This window comes from Cornus florida, unplaced genomic scaffold (genome assembly GCF_030987335.1).
Source record: "Cornus florida cultivar Cherokee Brave unplaced genomic scaffold, ASM3098733v1 CherokeeBrave_3.0.0_Hap2_Chr01, whole genome shotgun sequence".
Taxonomy (NCBI): domain Eukaryota; kingdom Viridiplantae; phylum Streptophyta; class Magnoliopsida; order Cornales; family Cornaceae; genus Cornus; species Cornus florida.
In genome coordinates this window covers 71,155,138-71,170,399 of record NW_026775571.1, presented here as the reverse complement: position 1 = coordinate 71,170,399, position 15,262 = coordinate 71,155,138, and the positions used below count along the sequence as shown (strand labels likewise).

Here is a 15,262-nt window from a genome sequence, read left to right as displayed (position 1 = left end):
GGTTTCCATGAAGGAATTATTCAGATGGCTCCCAATAGTGCAACTAGAATATAGACTGTTAAACTCCAGATTGGAGGAATCAGCAACACCGCCGTCACAAGCTTCACCTTTTTTTTCTTTAATTCACTTCACTTTTTTTTTTTTAACCAAATGAGAAATTATCTCACGTACTAGGATTAGAATTTGGGTCATTATACTGATGTCTCTTGAAGTTAGGACAAATTACGCAGAAATAGACCGTTTAACATTTCTTACTTTTAACCCCCTAAACCCAATTATACTATGAAATTTTTCTTCAATTAACTTCCACCTTCTTCTTCTTTCTCTCTCTTTCTTTTTTTTTTTTTTTTTTTTAACTTTTTATTTCCATCATTAATTTCTTCTAACCAAACGAAATTTATCTCACGTACTAGGATTAGAATTTGGGTCATTATACTGACATCGCCGTTTAACATTTCTCAGTTTTAACCCCCTAAACCCAATTAGCCGATGACCGAAAAGTAACTTTGACTTAAACTCAGTAATGCATTTATATTATAATAATATATTATAAATAGAACCTCAAGTGTCTACCATGTTACCTTCTTCACCACCCCTTTAATGTAGACAATTGAGTTGGACGCACTCATCAAACTGGAAATTCAACATATCTGCAAACAGAGGAGCTGGGTTCCCGCCAGATAAAGATTTAGTATACTTTTTGATAAAGAAATGTTGTTTCTATATTCAAGTGATTGAACGTGGATGAGGCTTCTATTAACTACACTCTTGACAATCTGTAAATCGACAAGAAACTCATGATCGCGCGGTATCGTCATATATGCAGAACAACTTAAGCATGAAGACACCATTTCCACAAACTTGATCCATGGTAATGTATAGCTTAGAAAAAATATTACGGATGACAATAAAATAAGAAGATGAATTAATTTGAGGGTAATTGAGAAAATTTTCACATGCTACATAATTTGGAGCTTCATCTAAATCCCAAGTCAGACCAATACAATTTCTATCTGTAATTAGAAACGACAGTTGAAACACAAACAGAAAAATCTATCAAGAAAACCCATCCACTACCAAGTATCAGTAGTACATTTAGTAGCTATCTTCATCAATTCTTCCATGAACTGTAATCAAAACAAGTCCATTTCCTAGTAAATGTGTGTGTGTGTGTGATAAGCTATTAGCACTGGATAGATGCAACTACATAATAAAATTTGATAAACAGTAGAGACAAGTCTGTATAACACTGAAAAACTGATGTCTCATAAGAATAAATGCATACAAATTTCTTAATTCAGAAACATAGACAAAAGCCACAAGGAGGTTAAACGTACCATGGTTAGTGAATTCCTTTAGTAATTAATTGGCATTAGTAGTACTCAACCAAGGCGAAGATTGTTGAGTCCAAATCCACCTCCATTGCCTATCCTAACTATTCGATTTTATGATGCTACTTCCGATTCTATACTTCCTCAATAATTTTGGATAAAATCGATCGGGCCCCGTTCGGGGCACTTTTAGGGTTTTAGTCTCTGTTTGGGATGTAGTATATTAGAACTTCCATTTCTGAAAGCCAAGCTCGAAGGTATCAAGCAATAGGAATTTATGTGACCCATGAGTTTAGAATCTTTACCGAACTATTGCCTCATCCCAATTTCAAGATAATCCATGCATGTGACCTGCTACCATGCATGTGAAGCTCCAGCTCACTACCATTTATACACGACGTTTCTTTGGTTTTCGGCATCCATTATGGGGAATTCGCGTTGTGTCCTCAATGTATACGATTGGATTCTGATCTCCTCGACCATAGGTATAGCCCTCCCGGAAGCTCAAGATTGCTTGCTTTTTCTTCTTAAAATAAGTAAACCCACTCACTTTTACAACAACCGACTTTACTCCCATACTCCTTGCGATTCGTCCAACCTGTTCTGCAGTTGCCTCACCAGAAAATCGACCCGATGATTTAGTACCTTCTTTCTGTTCCAATAATCCTACAGTAGACTTGGCCTTTGTGTTACCCTTAGAATCAGTCAGAGTAACAAAGGTATTGTTGCGCAATATCTTGATATGGACAATGTCTGCATTTTGATCAGCATGATTTCGAGGATCCCCAGTGCCGTCCTTCGCATCTTCATCTATAATTCCTCTCACGAAGTCCATGGATCTAGTATTCTTGCCCATCTCAACTTCCTTCCGACTCTCAGAATGTATAAAACTTCTAAAACTCACAGCAGATGGTGGAAAGACATTCTCCTTTGCTTTCATAAAACCCAACTTCATACCAAAATCTCCCAAAAAATGGGATCCAGCTTTTGAATCTCCTCCCACCACATCAGAAGCATGATGACGAGAGCCACCTTTCAATTTCTCTACACAACCTGCAAATGCCAGGCATATTCTATAAATAACAATGATAATACTACAGTTAAGCAGACACATTATATAATTTGGTAGTTATCCACTTTTTTTTCACCATTTGTTTACGTAAGGTTTCTCAATAAACCTATTAGCTTCAAAACTGTTTCTCACACATGCACACACATGCACAACCTTTTCTCATCCTCTACATTACTGCCCATAAGACAATGTTAATGGAAGATTCCCACTAATCCCTTTCATTCAGGAAAACACACATTATATTACACCCAACAATCAATTATTTTCATTAGTGAACTAAATTGACATGGAAAACATTTACTATGGTGGAGCCAATAGGGGCAATTCTTGGGTTGATTTGTCATCTCATTTAAGAGCCCAATTTAACCATATATTGGAAATGAAATCCAACCACCTGATATACATAGATATATAAGACATTTTATTTGAAATATATACTTGCTTAGATATATAAAGACATTAATCGTATGAAGTTAGCAAACTGTGGCAGAGTATTAAGTTATGGTGGGGTATCTAATAAATGACAATTAACTCCCTAAATGTTGATCACATACCAACAACAAAGCCGCCTCTATTTTGATCATCGTTGGGGTTGGCAGATTGAAAGTTCGCAATCACACACAAAAAATTGATTTACCAGAAGAAAGAGGGTGTGAGGCTCAGTCCCATTTTTCATTTTTCTGTTATTTTTAATTTTTTTTAAAAATTTTTGGGTAATCGGGTTTTCGATGTGTAGGGAAACGTGCCATGGGTTCCCGAGATTTATTTTGACCAATTGTTCGAGTTTAAAACTCTTAGAAATTTATTTTGGACCTTTCTACTTATTTTGGATTTTCGGGCTCGGGAGGTCCTGTGTAGGTACGGGGTCGGGGGTCGGGTTTTCGTACTCGTGAATTTCCCCGAGTTTATTTCATCACCTTTTTTTTTATTTTTTATATTGGTATGTTTAATTTCCTTGTATGACTAAGGGTGGTATGTATGTCCATGTGATTGTGTTAGTAATGTCAAGGGTAAAGAAGGAATTTGGACAAATTTTTAGCACTTAGGCCCCACCATTGCACTAGTAGTATAAAAGAGGAGATTAGATATTCTGGAGGACATTTTCCTCCCATTTCCAGCCGTGAGAGTCTCTCTAGTTTCTTCTATTTCTTCTCTTTTTCCTTTTCACCTCATTTTGGAAGCTTAAAACAAGGATTTGATCTAGTTGTCCTTAGATTTTGGGGAAGTAATAATTGGAAAAGTTGGATAGCTTCTCAAGATCTATCCTCTGGTGGTATTTATTTTTAGTTTGGTGCACACTCATCCTTGGGCTGAAATTAGGGCTTTTCTTCTAAATGAGGTAGGGGTGTTTAACTAGCATTTTCTCTTGCTATATAAGTAATTTATGTGAATTCTTTGAATTAAGCATGCTTGTGTAAGTCAATTTTGTTTCAATTGCATGTAATTATGCTTATATATGACGATGCCTTAGCTAAAACTTCAGAAAAAGATTATGAATAATGGATTAAGTGTTCTTAAAGTTGAAATTGAACCATAACAAGTATGAATGTAGTAAATGGGGTTGTTTGAATGAAATTTTAAAGGGGCTGTTTGGCTTATTTTAAGGGATTGTTTGGTTGATTTTAAGGGGCTGTTTAACTGAATTTTAAAAGGGCTGTTTTGGCTTATCTAAAGGGTTGTTTGGTTGATTTAAGGGACTATATTGTTTATTGTTAAAGGACTGTTTTTGTTGATTTTAAGACAGCTGTAGCATGTGTAAATAAGGTAAATGGACTGTTTAAATGAATTTTATAAGGAGTTGTATTGCTCCAATTGCTACGAAAATTTTAGCACAGGTTCTTATACCTGTCTAGTACCTCTCAAAAAAAATTTACAATTTTTGCACTGGTAGTTATTTCTATAAAAATTCGGGAATAGCTGCTATACAGTTATCCCAGTTTGAAAACTGAATTTTGAGAAAGTTTACGAATTTTATTTTTAGAGGTTGTGTTGCTCCAAGCCTCCAAATACAACAAAATTTTTACAGTAACTTCTAATGTGAGTTTTCTACTCCTCGTAAAAATTTAATGATTTTTGGCAATGTAATTATTTTTTTAAAAAATCCGACATTTCCTGCTGTTTGTCTTTTTATTGCTGCTGGAAAATAGATTTTGGATAATTTATTAGACTAACACATTGATACCGGATCATGGAAAAACTTACTAGTTTTATACTCCCATATGTCTACCTTCAAAATAAATTTAGTTTGCCCAATTTGGATGTCAAACAAATAGTAGTTGGGAGTTAACCCTTTGCCGGTGGTGCTAGCTAGTTAATAGGGACACGGGAGGTACCCGTGAGTAATTTATAATTTGTAATTTGAATTAAACTCTTTAAATAATTTTTACGTAATTATTTGTTTATAAAAACTCTTTTTTTATATTAATAAATAAATACTGAAAAACTGAAATTCTACACTTGATCTTAAAGGTTAGTCAAAAGGTCGAGAAAAGTATGATTAACATTTCTTTAAGTTTATAGTTTTATAAGAGGCTTCCACCTAATCCGTTTTAACTCAAAATCAAAAGACCGAGAAAGATGTGACTCTCTAACAGATACTTCTAAAATAATAGATTCATTCTTCAAAGACTTGGAATAAATTTCCAGTAGATTAACGTCACCTTCAATTATTGGAAAAAACAAAACCATATGTGGGGATTATAAAAGTCGGGCTCGTTTAGTTCACACTGCATCCAATCCCATACAGCAAATAAAAAGGCACCAAATGGCCGCCGGTTGCTGTCATGAACTCAACCACCGGACATCCAATCCCATTCAGCAAATCGTAAACTATTCATAGTCTTAATTAATTGATTACAAGGACATACATGTCCATTGACGTACGGGAATGGCATCTCACAAACCGTACATTTAAAAATTATAAATAATATATGCACGGAAAGCTTATGAAATAAGGATTCCAAAAATATATGATTTGTATAATAAACCTTCATAACCAGAGAAAAATAGGTAATCTAAAAATCTACTCTAACAATCTTATTTTATTTTTTAAAAATAAAATAGTCAAGATATTTACAAGAAAATTTTTAGAATCGTTCATTTACATATGGAGCCAAATATATAAAAATTTTAGCCCCAACAGAAATCGAATTCATAGGATATCATATTTTGCGTCAAAGCATTTTCATTCTTTTATAAACTCACCATTTTAAAAAAAGTAAAAATAAATATTCGGTTCGGGCCCCAAATAGTAGTTGGGAGTTACCCTTTGCCAGGGACGATTAACAAATTCTCCCTAGGGACTGCAGAGGTACCAAGGTCCGGCTACGTAGCACGTTTTCGGTTGTTTGTGTGGGAGTGGGTTAGTGTGAGTTGTGTGTGGGGCCATGATGCATAAGCATGCAGTCTAGAATATCACTGAATGGTGTTTTTCCTTGGATCTTTCTATGTTTAATTTGAATGCGATAGTATATGCCAACTACTTAAAATTTTCTTAACTAGTATAATCAAACGTGAAAACCTACAAATCTAAATTCCAAGCACGATCTCTTAGCCGTGTTAGCGTGTTTCAATAAATGTTGTTATTTAAAAACTTGTTGAAGCATGTATCTATAGGGTTATGGTAACTTGGAGCATGATTAATTTGTCTAGCGTGTATCATTTGTTTCTGTGTTTACTTGAGCATAACTTGTATGGCTTTAGGAGGTGTTGGTTGGTCACCATCTACTGAGCAATATACGCTCACCCCGTTGTCATAAACATTTCAGGAAATTGACTTTCTATAGAAGATATGCCTCAACCGCAGCCTTGAAGTATCTCATCGAAGTTTGCTTGGACGTATATTGGTGTCGCTAGCATGTTGATGTAGTAGTTTTGTTAAACTTGATTACCATGTAGACAATGAGATTTATGATGTAATTGAGATTATCAATATAATTGGAGTGGTTGAAATTTCCGGGGCATCGTGGAAATTTTTTGATGTACATAAGGAACTTTTTTGACGTAATCTTTTGGAGTTGAAATTTATGGGTCGTTACAGAGGGTATATGGCAGGGCTTGAAAGGTGCCAAAAGGGAGCCTAGGAAATAATCTGTTGAGAAATGTGCACTAACTATTAATTCAGCTTTTGTATTGGAAATTTGGGGAAAGAGAGGAAAATCAGGAATTTGTTTCAGGTTTATTCAGACAAAAATGTGAAGATATCAATTGGGACTAAATCAGGATAATATAATTGTACATAAAATTACTCAAATTTTGATAAGCATCTTCCTTTTCTATTTTGTCCAGAAAAATCAATGAAGCTAGTGCTTTATCCCAACTAATTGGACTGAAAGTATAATTCTTTTTCTGTTAAGGTACAGGAAAAAGTGAAAATCTAGATTGCTAAATATGAATCAAAATTTAGCAGTACTAGAAGGTTGGGCATGCTGAAAAAATTCCCTTAAAAATTTACAAATTAAATCCTTCAATCGTTCAAATTTGAAAATGAAATGGACATATAATATATTCACCAATTACCTATCTAGGGTTTCTTGAGAATCTCATTCATTTCGGCAGTAAGAAACCATTTAGATCCTTCAAAATTAACCAAATAGAGCATAAGCAAATATACAACTCACTCTCAAGAAAATTTTCCAGCAACATTTCTCTATCGAAACAAACGGAACGAAACCCAAAACAGGATATACATACATATATATATATAAGTTAAACGAAACAGTAACTTGCCTGGGAAAGCATCGGAGTGTTGTGAGCTGTGAGGGAGAGACTTCGCTGAGAGATGATGAGAGTTATTGGACGCACACAAGAGCGCATTGAAGGGGCGATCAGAAATGGGATCGAAGATCCGAAGAGCTTGATTGAAAAGACTGGCCTGGCCAGAGGATCGAAAGATGGATCGTTGGGCGATCATGGGTCTTCTTAGATTAGGGTTTTGGTGGTTTTTGGATTTTTGCTTCTGAAGCAGCAGGATGAAACTCTCTCTCTCTAATTCCTGACACACGTTCTCCACTTCACTTTCTCTCTCTAAAGAGTGAGCTGCTGAGGGAAGCTCTCTGCCGTTGTTATCGAAGATATTGCTCTCTGAGTAATCTAGTGGGAGGAGGAAGAAGCTAGGGTTTTGCTCAATCCTCTTTCTCAATCCCTTCCTTTCTCTATATGCCTTTATATATGTGTGTGTGTAATATACTTTGGAATGCAGATTGCACAGTGAGAGAGAGACGGGAATATAAACGAAACAGTAGGGCTTGAAGTCGAGTAGAAATTGGGTTTGTTCTATGGGTGGGCTGCGATTCGGGCGGGTTGGAGGTTCAAAACCATTTTTTTCTTTTTTCTTTAGCCATTCAAAAACGTAACTTATGTTGCTTTAACTCTTTTCGAACCCGAATTTTCAATTTGGACTGAAATTTTGATTTGAAAATCTAAATTATATTTTGTTTATTTATTTTTCCCTGACAACTTAGATTAAAAGTAAGTGAGTGCAAAAATTTGAAATCGGGCTCTCTAAGATAACGACCCGTTTCAAAAATATTCCCGAAACGTTAAATTAATTCAAATTATTTATAAAAAAACCAATGGTATAAATCACTATCTAATATAAAAAATAATAATCACTAACTGATATCACACACATAGATGCATATAATATATATATATATATATATAGGGTTTCTGTATTCAAAATGTAAACCAAAGAACTGAATCTAGAGTACTATGGCCTTTGTATGTCCAATACCTTCCTTCCTTCCTCAATTTCACAAAAGGTATCATCGGGCTTTGTGATTTTGATCCAACTCCTTTGTTGGACTTCTCTCTTTCCCCCACTCATATCTTTTGGGCTTCCTTATTGGCAAGCCCATTTATGTATATTTCACAAAATTATAGTCTATTATTATGTCACAATATATAACCTATTGGTTGAGGATTACCACTTTTGCTTGCCGATGGAGAATGAGGTGGTGGTTGTGGTGGAGGATGGCGAGGTTGTGATAAGAGGATATTTAGAAGATTAAACTTTAAATGGTGTAATTAATTTTTAAGTTTAGTTACTATTTATCTATTCTTGAGTTTAAAGTCACTCTAAATATTTTTTTCTTTTTAATTTTGGCCATCAAAATCTATTTTTTTTTCAAATTTTAATTTATTGAGAATGTTTTTATGAACTTATAATAATGTCCTTTTGTTTATGTAAGTTTCATGTTATTTAAATCTTAAAATAATAGTTTTTCATAATTTTCTTTAAAAAAATTCATGCTAAACAAATATATTATGAAAATTTTATTTTTCTTTAATTCATTTCACCTTTCTTTTCTTTTTCTTTTTTTTTTTTTTTTTTTTTTGCTTTCTCTTTCCGCCATTAATTTCTTCTAACCAAAGGAGCCGTATGGTTCGAATTGCTCACTTACAACATTGAACAGAACTTGTACCAGCAAAGTTGTGAAAGAATCAATATATACAACTTATGTCTAGAAGTTATCCCATATATTAGGAATTAGAATTAGAATTAGAATTTGGATAAATTATAGTGACCTTTTCTAAAATTTGGACAAATTACACACAAGTATAGCGTTCAACCTATGCACAAAGGTGGTTCTTTTGAGATTGTGCACCATTGATTGTGATGTAGGATTAGTGTGACTCCTGTAAACTGTGACATGAAGGTGGATGTAAGGGTAGCACTGAGAAGTAACAGAGCATTGTAAAAAGTAATAATTTCAGTTTTTATTGATTTTATTGTGGGTTTGGTTAAGGAAAACTTGTAAATTTTGAGTCTTAGGGTGACAAAAGGGGATCAGGACTGGCTACACCCTGGGATTTTTGGACAAGTGGTGTTATTTGGGCATTCCGCTCAAATAGAAATTATTAGATGGTTCAGGTTCATTTGATACGTAACGGACCAGTTAAATTTAACGGACTGAATTTAAATAGTTTAGGTTCATTTGACACGTAATTGTCTGAATTTAACTGACCACCGTTGTTGAGATTTTTTTAACATATAAATACTATATTTTGGGGCCATTTTTTCAATCGAAAAGTCTAAATTGAATTGTTTCACCAAGTGTTTACGGGCCTAGACCATCACCAAACTGTGATGGGTCCCACATGCAATTACATGAGTCTGCAACTTCTAAATTTGTTCTTTTGAAGAATGTATTGCAATTGCAAGATTGCAACCGTTACAATGATGCAACATGTTAGACGAAGGTTAATATGGTAAGAAATTAGGAATGATGCAACATGTTAGAAGAAGGTTTATATGGTAAGAAATTAGGAATTGGGTAGGATTGTGAAGGTACGAGTTTAGGTTGGAAGATCAAAGAAATTAGTGGTTGTTCCAATGTTGCGAATAATGATAAAAAGGATAAACTAGACTGAACTCCAAGCTTAATTATACATCACATCAAAGTCGTGCATCTTGTTGAACTAACATCATCCCGTGTAACGGATTGACCTATGAAAGCTACATTTTTGAGTAAATATATGTTTTTACCATATTAGTAAAAAAAATTTATGTCCATAGGTCAAACCCATTATAAGGAAGTCAATGCAACAAAACTCATACTCCTTTGCTTAATTAGTTATGGTGTGTAATTAGTCCAAATCTCAAAAAAGTTTAGTGTAATTTATCATTTAAAAAATAGCACCTTTGCTTAATTAGTTATTATTGTTCGCCGTCCTTACACGATCATGCACGGTTAGGGCTTCTAAAAGGGTAGAAATTAGAATGGCTAGGGTTCTGAAAATGGGGTCTGATTATGATTTTGAAAGGCTAAATGTAATGCAACAAATTAAATGAAAGAAGGGACCACGGGACTACTGGTCCAGTTGGTACCTAAAAAACAAAAAAAAAAAAAAAAGTTGCGAATTCAAAGCCTAAATTGAGACAAGTTGTTACGTCAATCAAAGCGGTTCTAGCGTGCACTCTAAAAATTAAAGCAGAAAAAGAACAATTCCGATCAGTCTCAAATGGGGGAAGAGAGAAGGCTTCAGGACTACCCATCTTATAACCTAAGAATCTCGTAGTATCGTTGCAAGCCTCTAATGCTGGCTTCACATCTACGATAAGCAAGTTAATGGGGCTGGTGCGTGCCGAATAGAACGGTCCATCAAGCCATTTTCCCCTCAATGCCACTATTACAAAATGAAATCAATAACAAGAAAAAAAGTAACCGTGAGTGTGCGCATCATTAGAATTAAAAATTAAGAATCACATTAGACAATGGCAGAATCAGGAATTTTGTTCGATGGGGCAACTAATAATATGATAAGAAATTTTGAATTAAAAAATTAAGAATAGCAACCGAGGGGTTTTTCTTAATTTTGATTTTTAAAAAAATTTTGCGAAGCTTTGCGAGAGGAGAGAAAACTTGAGTCTTGAATTTTGAAATAAATTGTTGAGAAAATGAGTTAGAAAATGAGAGGTCTTTGTGAATTTTGGATGTTTTTCTTATGTTTTTTTATTTTATGAATTTTTTTAGGTGCTCAATTTGGGCAACTTTTATAATTATTAAGATTTCTATATAGAAAATAAAAAATCAACAACAAATGAGGAGTCTTTTCTAAATTTTGAGAATTTTGAGAAACTTGTTGGGCAAATGAGTTAAAAAATAAGGGGATAATTTCACTGACACCCCCAATAGTTTGGCCAAATATCAATCTAAAATATCTTTTGAAAATAACTATCACTTAGGTCCATTTTCACTTTTCCGTTACTGCCTCCTTAAAAACATGAAAAAGACATGTTTGCCCCTAATTTTTTTAATCACATTTATTCAAAAACATTAAATAATGGAAATGACTTCTATACCCCTACACACAGTATATCTCTCTCCTCCATCTCTGTATGAAGGGCCAGCTCTTCCCTAAAATTCTGTTGCCCTTTCAGAATTATTTATGCATACTTTATTAAAACCATTGGGAAGATTATTTTGTCCGAGCTGCCAACTAAATTTTGTTCAACACTGCCAATAACTTGTTTGATCTATCTTACCAGCTACTGGAGTTAAGCGAAATCTAATGCCAATGCAAAATTATGAAAGCTATCTTTGTGGATAATTATCGATTTTTGACCATTCTTCAATACAGTGAGCTGAAGTTAATTTTCTTACAAGTATCTGTTTCAGTGGATACGTCCCTCTTTCATCTAAAAAATTCTTAGCATACACACAATGACTATGAGGTCTGGATCTGGATCTAGATCCCAATTATATATCGGATCTTCATAAGTATCCTGAGCAATTGTAGTATAAAAATCTTCATCTAATTCATCATTGTCTGTCAAATTGTCCGACGAACATAGCGAAGGGGAAGACGGAGGAAACAACGCCGACGGAATGGGATTATCAGAAGATGAAATAGTGTGGCTGTTCGACTTCGATCAACGTTAGCGACTTTGACGATTCTGGGCAAATTGCGGCGAAGAAGATTTTTGGGGCGAAAACGAAATTGAGAGATGAGGTATGTAGAAATCTGATGAGCTAAGGATATGATGGTGTTGGGTAGGAATTGATTTGTGTCGTTAAGGACGTTTAGAGCAAGCGATTTGATGGAATCACCAGATAAGAGCCTTATGCGCTCGAAGGTAACAACCTTCTCTGAATTTCCGGTGATTTCTTCTTGTTGGTGGTTAATGGTTATGAATTTGTTACTGATACGGAACATGAAAAGCGCTTTACCCTCCATAACTCCGTTCTTACGGAGCTTCTCATTCCATCTGAATACACGCACTTTTCTGCAATGAGCTTCTTCACTCAGACTCACCATTTCTTGCACTCCGTGTTGATCCGATCCACTAACGAAAACTCCATTGCCAATTCATTATTCTTCTTCGATTTGCTGGAGATCAAGAACAGAGACATCAGTGTTCCTCTGTACACGATCAAAGAGAGTGTCAAACACTCTATATGGTTTATTGTGTTTATGAATTTTTGTATTATTATTATATATATATTTTTTGGTAATTAATCAATTTTGGGGAAACCAAACCCATTAATTGTTTCTTTCAATTTATTAATCAGGTATTTACAGAATGATTTGGGAATTCTAGTATTGGAGTTTATGGTTTATGGCACCAATTAGTTATGTATAGAAAGTGTATATGTTGTGGTATATGATAGAGAGGGAAAGAGACGAAGATGAATTAGAACGATGAAGAAAAAAAATTAAATATAAATATAAAATGACATAAATAGACTTCAATTCATATGCTAAACAATAAAAAGCAGGGGCTTTTGTTGTCCAAAAAATATGAGGACAAGCCTATATATATGTATTTGAAATGATGAAATATGTGAATGGGTGATTGATCATAGAATCGGACACTTATAAATTTTATTTTTATTTTTCTTTCTCTTTTTAAATTTCATTAATTTCCTTAAAAAAATAAAATTTTCTTACTTACAATTTCATTAATTTTCTTAAAAAAAATATATGAATGGGTGATTTTTCTTATTTTAGTTTTTAAAATTTTTCTTATTTTTCTCTTTCTCTTTTTAAATTTCATTAATTTCCTTACAAAAATAAAATTTTCATACTTAAAATTTCATTAATTTCTTTAAAAAAATATGAATGGGTGATTTTTCTTATTTTATTTTTCTATTTTAATTTTTAAAATTTTTCTTATTTTTCTCTTTCTCTTTTTAAATTTCATTAATTTCCTTACAAAAATAAAATTTTCATACTTAAAATTTCATTAATTTCTTAAAAAAAATTATGAATGGGTGATTTTTCTTATTTTATTTTTCTATTTTAGTTTTTAAAATTTTTCTTATTTTTCTCTTTCTCTTTTTAAATTTCATTAATTTCCTTAAAAAAATAAAATTTTCTTACTTAAAATTTCATTAATTTCCTTAAAAAAATATAGAATCAAACACTTGTATGGCGTATAATAGCCCTCAATACCAAACTGTATGATGTTGATTACCTACTTTGTTTATTCTTGTATATAGAAAAGGAAGGGTAAATATGTCATTTGAATAGTCAACCTAAAGTCAAATGAGGGTAAACATGTAATTTTAATTATTAAAAAAATAATTTATTGGGTCAAACCAAAGTCAAAGGGTAAGAATGTATTTTTACATGTAAAAAGTGGTCTGACACACTTGTCAACTAACTTTTGGGGTCTGAGTGAAAAACGGAGCAAACGTTTATAATGTGAGTGATAGTTATTTTTAAAAAATATTTTAAATTGATATTTGGCCAAACTACTGGGGGTGTCAGGGAAATTATCCCAAAAATAAGGGATCAGTTGGACTTTTTTCCTTAAGGCCTTTTATGAATAATTTAAAAGTTAATGGGGACACTTTTATAATTATAAAAACTTAGGTGTAAAAAGTACAGGTTAGAAAGGTAAAATACACCGAGAAGAGTAATACTTGCATCCTGCGCAGGAGGATGAAGTTCATCCTCCCTGATGACGTGGCCACCTCTGATAATGACACCTGTTAAAAAAAAACTGCATTAAGATGGGCAAGACCCATTTTTGCGGTTTAAACCCGTTTCCCTCAAATCTCGCACGTATCTACTCTCTCTTTTTCTCTGTCTATATTTCCTGTTCATGAGAACGGTGGAGAGAAATGGCGATGCAAGAGTCCGGCGGAGATAAGGACGGTGAAGGACGGTTCTTGGATCTGTGAGCGAGTTGGCAGTGTGGAAGAGAGCTCGGAGGCGGCACCGTCAAAGAAGAGGTTTTCTTGGAAGAGGAATAGGGTTCTGGAGTGGTGTGAACAGTCGCAGCGGAGCTGAGGGCGAGAATAGCAGAAAGCAGCGGCAGAGGGCGACGCGTGCGTGATACTGAGGGTGACGCGTGAACGTGGCGCGCCCCTGTTGTTGGTGCGAGTAGATCTGACGCCCTATCGCTGTAACTCTGACGTTGGTTCACGGCGAGGTTCAGGTTTAATCACGGCGGCGAGGTGGTTCACGGCGACGGCAGGTTCATGGCAACGATTAGTGGCGCACGACGGCGGTGACCACGGCCATGACGATTTTTGGAGATAGTGGTGTACCTGTATTTGGTGATTCAAGAGTTGCACATTTGGTTTGAAATATCTGGTTAATTCTCGATTAATTTTGTTGTTGAAGGTTTTTGATCAGTGAAGCTGGCAAATTTAGAGTGAAAATACTTGTCAGAATTGCTCTTTTCGTCCAAAGGAAGATCTGGTTATGTACAAGCAGGCTTGTGGATGAAAACGAGGTAAAAAAAAATTGATTCCAAAAAAAAAAAAAACGCCAGTGTAGATCCTCTCCACCATATCCTCCTCCGCATCTTCAATTTCTTAATCTCCAGTCCCTCTTTCCCGATCCCAGGCATGTCTACCTTCACTATTGTTTTTTTGCTCATATTCATTTATATGGCACAAAGCATTCACACCTTAACTCAGAAACGGATGTTCCATCGCTCCATCAAAAATTATCTAACTAACTATATATATATATATATCAAAATGAATCAAAAAAATCAGTACTCCATAGTAACAGATTCAAACTCCTCGGGAGGATGGGGAGCTGAAGGTGTGACGCCCGGCGAAAATAGAGGCGGCCACCGTCAAAGACTGGTTTGATCGGAGGAGGATCTTTGCATTTGACTGATAATGAAAACGGGTTTAACACCCAAAAATGGGTATTGCCCATCTAAATGCAGTTTTTTAATTTGGGAATTATACAGTAAAGTGGTCTTAATAAAAGTTTATTACCTATAATGAATGTAGTAGTTTGTATATTTACAAATACACTAACCAAGTTTTATTTTAACTTTTTAGTAAGTTAAAATTATATTTTCACTCCCAAAGTTTATTTTATGTATAATTTATTCAAAGAACAACTTTTACAAGTTTTAGAATTTTGTCAAAAAGCACTTAGGAAT

At 34.2% G+C, this 15,262-nt stretch overlaps 1 protein-coding gene across 2 annotated transcripts; it reads right to left on the bottom strand.

Annotated features, from left to right (window-relative positions):
- Nucleotides 1-330: 330 nt before the first annotated feature.
- LOC132299997 (small ribosomal subunit protein uS11m-like) lies at nucleotides 331-7,612 on the bottom strand. Of its 2 annotated transcripts, none has more exons than XM_059796932.1 (2): nucleotides 7,132-7,612; nucleotides 331-2,375 (listed from the first exon to the last, which is right to left on the bottom strand). In XM_059796932.1, exons 1-2 carry the CDS (start codon nucleotides 7,313-7,315, stop codon nucleotides 1,720-1,722), a joined length of 840 nt encoding a protein of 279 aa, XP_059652915.1. In that variant the 5' UTR covers nucleotides 7,316-7,612; the 3' UTR covers nucleotides 331-1,719. The 2 variants fall into 2 exon arrangements, with proteins under 2 accessions (XP_059652915.1, XP_059652907.1); XM_059796924.1 differs by having other exon boundaries at nucleotides 331-2,384; nucleotides 7,132-7,611.
- Between the last annotated feature and the right edge of the window lie 7,650 nt (nucleotides 7,613-15,262).

What these genes read in the sequence shown, in the direction of transcription:
- LOC132299997 (XM_059796924.1), bottom strand. Translation starts at nt 7,315, where the DNA reads ATGATCGCCCAACGATCCATCTTTCGATCCTCTGGCCAGGCCAGTCTT. An exon ending in ACACTCCGATGCTTTCCCAG is followed by an intron (nt 2,385 to 7,131) that starts GCAAGTTACTGT and finishes TGGCATTTGCAG; the next exon opens with GTTGTGTAGAGAAATTGAAA.